Below are 8,998 nucleotides of genomic sequence, written 5' to 3'. Positions count from 1 at the left end.
TTTGCCGGCACGGCGTTGGCAGTTACGCTCAACTGCACCCGAACCAGAGTTGGTAGTCGGTAGTTGGAACTCTACCGCAGTTGGTAAGAGTGACCCGGTTCGAGTAAGATGTGCCGAGAGCATGGTTCCCCGGTAGACGATACCGCATCGTTAATTAAGTAAATTGGTTCTAGACAAAAAGACCCTACGCTATACAGTGGAGGTATTGGCGCCCACGGTCGGTTCAGCGACCCACCACCTCACGGAATTATCCGGAGTGACGGCCTACAATTCTGGGAGTCTGGTGGGAGACGACGAACTTCCCCCACCTAGCGGTCATTCTCACCACCGACCCCCGGCCCGCAACAATATATTAGCCTTTTCAAGAAAGAGGTTATAGGAGCCAAGAGAGGAAGAGATTGAACAGGAGATATTGAATGTCTCAGCCTCAACATCAGCCACCGTGCATCTGCACTGCATGAAAAAAAAAGGAAAAAAGAATTACCATATCACAACAAACTTGAAGGGCACTCGGTGGAGCGCATACCTCCGCCACATAATGCCTGATCCATAAGAACATATCGGGTCCAATACATTTTTGAAATATCATGCGATACAGTACTATATCGTTTTAGGCCCTCTCAATGGTGAAGAATAACTTTAAAAATCAAATAATTATCGTATTCAGATCTTCACCAAAATCGAATAAATTCGTCCTTGTAACACACACGTCCACCAAGTTTCGTCCAAATCCGTCCACAACTTGAGATATCGTGCTATATATCATTTTTGGCCCTTTCTCTCAATGGTGAAGAATCACTTAAAAAAATTCCAGTAGTCGGATCCGGATCTTCACCAAAATCTAATCAGCTCGTCCTTGTCACACACTGAACCCATCCACAACTTTTTGAGATATCCTGCACACAGACAAACAAACAAACAAACAAACAAAGGGATGAAAACATCACCTCCTTGACCTTCAGTGGCGGAGGTAACAAAATGTGCAGAAATATACACAACAAATCCAAACAAATTGATGATCGTAAAACGGTTTACCTGACTGGAGTAACTGTGTTAAAACATCTGCAATCCGAGGAAGATTCTCTCCTGTGGCAAACTGAGGAAGCTCTTTAATGGCCTGTCGTCGAATCTGAAAAAGGGGGACAACAGAAACGAGCAGGATGCTGTCACAAACAATAAACAACAGAAATGACTTACAGGTACTTGGCATTAACAGCAATGGTACGTTCAACATTGCAAGGAAATGGGCCGCATCAGCAGTACTAAAATTCCACCATCAGGGCAGAGGAAACAGTTCCTCCATTTGGTACTCACGAGTGCAATAAAAATCCTCTGAGAGAAGGGATCGGTCAGTTGTAGATTGAATAAGGCATGCTTAACCAGCAATGAGACAGGCAGACACCAGCAGTCCCGGTGAGGATCAGAGCAGCATTATGACAACATACTTCTACCACTTTTATGGTCTTGCACCCACAGCCATTTCTGTGCTCCCTCCTCCCCCACCCATGTCTGTGTGTCTCTGTCTCTCGAGTGCAGCCTGTTGCTGCTGGTTGCATCATTGGTTGGGACAGAGCTATGCTGCTGATGCAGTGTCCCCCTTACCAGCATACTGGTGCTCATTTTGCCGATCTCGGAAGGATGACAGGCTGAGTCGACCTCCTGGTGTATTTTAATTCAGCGGCCAACGGGGCTTGAACTCAGGACCCTAGAATCCCAAGCCGCCACCCTCACCACAAAGCCAACACCAGGCAAACCCATGTTTCTCGAGGGCACGCACAGTTTGCTGGCAATCCCTTTTGCGTGAAACTCCTAAAATCAGGACTCACTGATCACCTCCACTCATTTATTCTTCTTTGATATTTATTCTTCCCCCCCCCCCCCACCTGAAACCAACTTCAACATTCTCTTCAATCTCATTCTTCCCTCAAGGGCTTCACAACAGCTGTAAACCACTATCTCAGAACATCCTCCAACCACAACCATGATCTTTTCTACCCTCATCAACCCTCCGAAACCAAACCCTTTCCAAGTTCCAAGTTTTACCTCAACCTTCTGTGATTGAGGGTTTGCGACTGGATCCAACTTGTTCACCCCCCAAGTCTTCCCCACATCCCTGATTTCTCCAAGTCTCCATCCATTTTGTTCCTCAACGCTGAGTGGGTCCCTCAACTCCCTGCCCATTTTTCTGCTGTACTGTTACATCTTGACCCATTCCATGTTCTAGCTCCTCCTCCTCCTCCTCCTCCTCCTCCTCCTCCTCCTCCTCCTCCTCCTCCCCCTCATGCAGCACAAGAATGCGAGTAGCATCATTGACTGGGGGTGCAGCTGTGCTGCTGATGCAATGCCCGATACCAGTACACTGGTACCCATTTTGCCGACCTTTGAAGGATGACAGGCTGGGTCAACCAGACCTGGTGTTAATTAATTGGCCCGACAGGAGACTTGATCTTAAGACCCGAGGATATTAAGCCAGCCACCTTAACCGTTAAGCCAACACCATGCCTTTCTAGCTCTTCTATGAGCCTCGACACTGTATACAAAAATTAATTTAAAAGAAGGATACCAAAGAGCATCACTGCATCAGGCAATAGCCTTTTTTACCATCCCGTGAGACGACTTGTGGAACAGGCTGCCAAAGTCACTCGAAAAAGAAAACATCTGCCACAGAGAAATATCGCATTCACTTTACAGTCTGGACAGAGCCTGCTACAGTTGTACTACCCACTTTTCATTCAACAACAGTGTCTGCCCTGTACTCCTCTGGGAGACATCAAGGTGCCCACACTTGCGCGCCAAGCACACAGTTTGCCCCCAACGTGTCACAAATCCATCGTATGGCACTACCATGGAAGCCCACAACGACAGCAGGAATCTGGAATTCGCCCAAGGTACCGATACACAATGGCCTATTCTTTCCAAAAGGAACCGAGGGATCTCAAACTCAAAAGCAAATTATAGTGCACGAAAAAGCTGGCTCAACTTTCGATCTGATTGACACACACTATAGTTGGGTGAGGAATCAAACTCAAATGAGAAAATCAAAATTCCACATTGTACGGATGTACTCACCGAGATGTCCTCGTCCTCGCACAGGTCCAGCTGAGCATTTATGGCATTCTCCGCCAGGTCAGGAAAATGTTTGAAAAACTTGGGGATAAACTGCGCTGCCAAGCGCTTCTCCTTCGCACCGCCTTTGACACCCTCCAAAATGACCTGATAAGCAGGCTTGTGCTGCCATGGGAAGCGGAACGAGTGGAGCAAAAGTTTTCGGTTAACTTATTTGGTAACACAAGCACACATTGCTCAAGGGTACTTTCTAACAAAACCATTCAATAGGAAATGGCAACTCAATGGATAAAGCAAGAGCACTCGAGTGCGTACGTGCAAAGGTTTGCATAATAATAGTAATAATAAACTTTTCAAAATAAAAATCAAGAACTCCAAGGGAACACATACAGGCAGTCGTTGGGGTCTCAGCGGTGGACACAGGGACCGCAAAAAGTGTAGATGATAATTTTTAACCGATCAACAGCCAGCATGATCATTTCCTTTGAACATTGATCGTCAAATAGTTTTAAGGTGCTTGAATAATTCATCAGCACCAAACAGCATTTCGGATTTTTGATGGTATCACCTTCATCAGCACGGGTTGGGAGAAATGCGAGACGGGCCCTGCGGGACGTTATTTGGTGCAGAGAACGCAGAGTGCTGCCAGCCGTTCAGGGGGCTTGCATGTGCTGAGAGTGAGAGAGAGAGTGTGTGTGTGTGTGTGTGTGTGTGTGTGTGTGTGTGTGTGTGTGTGTGTGTGTGTGTGTGTGTGTGTGTGTGTGTGTGTGTGTGTGTGTGTGTGTGTGTGTGTGTGTGTGTGTGTGTGTGTGTGTGTGTGTGTGTGTGTGTGTGTGTGTGTGTGTGTGTGTGTGTGTGTGTGTGTGTGTGTGTGTGTGTGTGTGTGTGTGTGTGTGTGTGTGTGTGTGTGTGTGTGGTTCGTGGCCCTGTGAGAAATAAAAAGGACACGCACCACATACATTTGTGACGGGTCCCGAGCTGGTGCACACAGCTCTCCTTTGTCATTGCTGTCACGACTGCAGGCTGTTTGTGGCTGGTTCACTCTGGGTTCACGTGCTGCTATTGGTGGCTGTTCCTGGAAGATGGTTCATGGTTTCACGAGTCCCGGAGAAGAGGGTGTGACGACAAAGCAACAGAACGGAGACCACACTGGTTTGCTCTTCTCCTTTGTCTGTCTAACATTTGTATATATAAATATCTCGATTATAATACCAAGCTTGCACACAAAAAAACTCGGCTCGCCATCACACGATCCCTATGAAATTGCTGTGGCACTTAGCGGACATGCCGACAATGTTTGGGAAGTCTTGGCGTTCCATAGTACCACTCGCATTTTGCACAATGCGTATTTTTGTCATTCCCCGTGTACGGTCTGTCGTCTGCTACCAGCTATGTTGTACTGCTATCCCATGCATGTGCACAGATATCGCATATATATATATATATATATATATATATATATATATATATATATATATATATATATATATATATATATATATATATATATATATATATATATATATATATATATATATATATATATATATATATATATATATATATATATCTTCTTCTTCTTTCGGCTGCTCCCTTTTAGGGGTCGCCACAGCAGATCATCCGTATGATCCGCATAGTGATTTGGCACATGTTTTACGCCGGATGCCCTTCCTGACGCAACCCTGGTCGCCTCTTACGACACAGGGATATGGTACACCTATTTTAACTGGTGTATACACCGGCCCAGTATACTGGTACTCATTTCACCGACCTCGGAAGATGACAGGCTGAGTCAACCCCCTGGTGTATCAATTCAGTGGCCCAACGGGGCTTGAACTCAGGAACTTTTGGATCCCAAGCCGCTGCCCTAAAGGCTGTCACACCTTGACGTTTTAGCCAGGAATAGCAACGTATAAAAATGCACGTAAAACGTTGGCGTACGCTGAAGTTTTGAGGTTTTTTTTAAAGTTTTGGTCGTATGCATAACGTATTAGTAATGGGCACAGAACGTTTTGTTGTGTTGAAGATAACTTATACCAACGAATGCTTAGCCTGTTGTCGGCGTTCAGAACCTATGCCCAACGATAGTTTAACTTAGTCATAGCGTGCTGCACGTATCGCCGACGAACTTGTGGCGTTCTCTGTTAAAAACCTGCCGCACGCAGATTTAAATCATAACCGCCTGAAAATTGGAAGTGTCAACATTGCAGTCACACCTTGACGATTTAGCCAGCGTGTGCCGACCTATGAAAAATGTGTCTAAAACGCTGGGACACATCAAATACGGTATGGGTAAGTTGTGTATACGTTAGGAGCACGAAGAAAAACAATGAAGTACGCTGGCATATTACGTGGTACGTCTAGTACGTCGTGAAATTTCAAGCATGCTGAAAATTTTACGACGTACTCGACGTATGGCTCACAAGTTCCGCATACGCTGGCATAAGTCGGCACGCTCCGCAATCGTTTACACACGTCGGCCACACGTTACTTGTAAGTTACTCATAAGTCGAAACACGTCGAGGTAATGTTTAGCATACCCGAAACTTAACTTTTAACCAACGAGTAACGTGCTTTGAACCTATTAGTAGGGTGCTTTGAACCTATGTGTAACGTATCTCAAACGCACATTGGCGTATGTAGACGAATTTGATTGATGTCTTCTGGACGACCACAGAACTTATTGAACGTGTTTCTAACTTACAGCTACCGCATAATGGTGTATTGGCAGCGTTAAGGGGAATTGTTATATACAAATGGGCTTCACAAGAGGAACCCGTCAGTGTTCCAGACTCCATGTTGAGTAGATGTCAATGTCAGTAGCAGTGGCAGTAGCAGTAGTAGTTTGAGAGAATTTAGTGATGTCAATGTTAGTAGTAGTAGTAGTTCGAGAGAATTTCGTGATGTTGATGTTATTAGTAGTTCGAGAGAATTTAGTGATGTCGATGTTGGTAGTAGTAGTAGTAGTTGTTCGAGAGAATTTAGTGATGTCGATGTTATTAGTAGTAGTTCGAGAGAATTTAGTGTTGTCAATGTTAGTAGTATTAGTATTAGCAGTAGTAGTTCGAGAGAATTTAGGGATGTCGATGTGAGTAGTAGTAGTTCGAGAGAATTTAGTGATGTCGATGTGAGTAGTAGTAGTTCGAGAGAATTTAGTGATGTCGATGTTATTAGTAGTAGTTTGAGAGAATTTAGTGATGTCGATGTTGGTAGTAGTATTAGTTTGAGAGAGTTTAGTGTTGTCGATGTTATTAGTAGTAGTAGTTCGAGAGAATTTACTGATGTTGGTAGTAGTAGTAGTAGTAGTACTTTCAAGTAACGTGTTGCAAAGTGTGAACAACGTTCGTGTAGCGTGCTTACAAAATGTTACTCATAGGTTAGAAATAAGTTTCGGGTACGCTAAACATTACCTCCACGTGTTTTGACTTATGAGTAACTTACAAGTAACGTGTTTCAACGTGTGTCAACGATCGCATAACGTGCCTACAACTTATGGCCAGCGTAGCGGAACGTGTGAGTCATACACCGGCATACGTCGTAAAATTTCAAGCATGAAAAAAATTCGAGGAAAACCCAAAAGTTCAACGTTTAAAGCCAGCGTACTACCACTTATGGCAGTGTTTTTCAGCGTGGTTTTAACATATGCATAACGTATTCGACGTGGACCAGCGTTTTACACAAATTTTCCAAAAATAGTCATAAGCTGGCTAAAACGTCAAGGTGTGACTGGGCCTTAACCACTGCGCCAACACCAGGCTCCACATATATATATATATATACATATATATATATATATATATATATATATATATACATATATATATATATATACATATATATATATATATATATATATATATATATATATATATATATACATATATATATATATATACATATATATATATATATACATATATATACATATATATATATATATACATATATATACATATATATATATATACACATATATATATATACATATATATATATACACATATATATATATACATATATATATATATACATATATATATATACATATATATATACATATATATATACATATATATATATATATATATATATATATATATATATACATATATATATATATATATATATATATATAGTTACGAATCTACGCCCGCCCGGCGTCCGAACGACCGCGTTAACCAATAACGGCCAGTTCGCCCACCGAACGAGCAATTCAGTCGTGACTTTCCGGAACAATGCCGGAAACCAGTCACGGGTGGGTTCTTAATCCCACCACGGCCCAGTCCGTATTCTACCCGCGCGAAATAGGGTCAATCGCCGAATATCGATATACCTAAGTACTCGCGCGGGTAACCTACCGAGGGACGGTACCTCGGCGGAGGCCTGCTTGGACATGAACCGCTCAAGCGGTCTGTTCCATTCTGAGATAACCGAGCGGGTATTATCGCCCGATCTCGCCGGATCAGATTCTATTTATCAGGTATTTAAAACCCAACTAACATTCCACAATGCAAGATGGCATTTCAATAAGGGAAAGAGGACACGACGAACGGGTTAACATTCACACAAGCACATTTATAAACAATCATGCAGGTATGCAAAAACACGTATACAGTCAACAAAAGCAAAACACGCATGCAGTTGTTTTATGAAGAACGCGGGACGGGGACAAAGACACGGGCAAGGCGAAGCACTACAACCGTCTCTGGTTTTCATGTACGTACACTTATGCAGTTTTACTTACGGACTCGGCGCCACATCATGCATTTAAAGAAAAACCCCAGGAAAAAAAGACCCCCTCAAAGACAAGGGAGACAGACTGGGCCCGTGGGCCTTTATAACATGGGGCCTTGGTGACCGAAAGGGCCCCACGAGACCGTTGCAGGTTACCTGCACCCTCGTGGTGCCTTGATGGGGCGAGTCGCGACGTCTCGTCCCCACGGCAGCTAGCGTAGCCACGGTTGCGCTCGGGCCTTCCACATGGCCGGCGAGCTCTCTCCGGCTCCACACACGAGCGCGCATGTTCGCGCGACACCGCTGGCAATGCTGCGCCTCCAGTCCGCGTCTCCTTCGCGACGCCGGGACTCTCCACCGACTGCAAGCTCCAACGAACGGGTCGCTCCACGGACCGCTTCTCCACAGACGAAGACCACCAAGACTTCCACCCGACTCCTTCCACCAAGACCACGAGAAGAGCAGAGGAGAATAAGAAAAAGAAGACCGACTTGGCGCTCTGCGTGCCCTTATATTCCCGACGCTCCGCCCCTCCTTCCTTCCAGCTACTGCGGGAAGCTTCCAGAAGGGAGGCGATTTCCACTTCCAACCCTCTCGCTTTTATAAGCGGAGAGGGTTGCCGCGGGGTTGTGGAGAAGGTGATCGGTAATGGGCGTAGTGGGGAAGGTGGTTAGGTGATTGGCGTAATTGTGGTTGAGGTGATCAGGATGGCGTCGTTTGTTGAGGAGCGTGTGGTTGTGGTGGTGGAAGGACGGTGGGTCTGAAGCGGTTGTTTGAGAGCGATGTTGGTGGTGGTGGTCCAAAATAACGATGGTGAAAGAAAACCGGCTGTCTCAAAAGATAACAGCCCCGTGACGCGAATAATTCCCATTAAACAACGGTGGGGAAATCTAACTGAACACAGACTTATCGATCTAACTGAACTAAGGACCTTTATGGTGTTCTGCGAATTTCCACAGCCATAACATATATATATACACACACACACTATATGATCAGAATGGCCACCAACGTCCCCCGATCTCAATTCAGGAATTATCTCCTTTGGGGACACATAAAAGACGAGGTCTTTGGGTCAAATCAACACACATTGGGAGACATGCAAGCAGTAATCGAATGAGAGGTCCATTCCATTTCACAGGATACCCTGCAAGCCAAAGTGCAGAGTGACACCGCTCGCTTGTGTCATGTGATTACA

The 8,998-nt window shown here is 44.6% G+C and overlaps 1 protein-coding gene across 3 annotated transcripts in view; it reads right to left on the bottom strand.

Moving 5' to 3' along the window:
* The window catches only part of API5 (apoptosis inhibitor 5), a 95,841-nt gene that overhangs the window by 75,876 nt on the left and 10,967 nt on the right, over nt 1-8,998 (bottom strand). For 2 of the 3 annotated variants that reach the window (XM_085886618.1, XM_085886619.1), the window contains exons 2-3: nt 3,070-3,231; nt 1,036-1,129 (exon numbers count right to left, since the gene is read on the bottom strand). In XM_085886618.1, the coding sequence (XP_085742744.1) occupies nt 1,036-1,129; nt 3,070-3,231 (256 nt within the window). Of the gene's footprint in view, nt 891-1,035; nt 1,130-3,069; nt 3,232-8,998 lie in introns of those variants that run through there. The other variant, XM_085886620.1, reaches the window with a different exon arrangement.

This window comes from Eptatretus burgeri, chromosome 6, assembly GCF_056783735.1.
Source record: "Eptatretus burgeri isolate ZD-2024b chromosome 6, Ebu_testis_v1, whole genome shotgun sequence".
NCBI classification, from domain to species: Eukaryota; Metazoa; Chordata; class Myxini; order Myxiniformes; family Myxinidae; genus Eptatretus; species Eptatretus burgeri.
The sequence above is the reverse complement of the archived record's forward strand: the minus strand, read 5'-3'. Positions and strand labels throughout refer to the sequence as shown.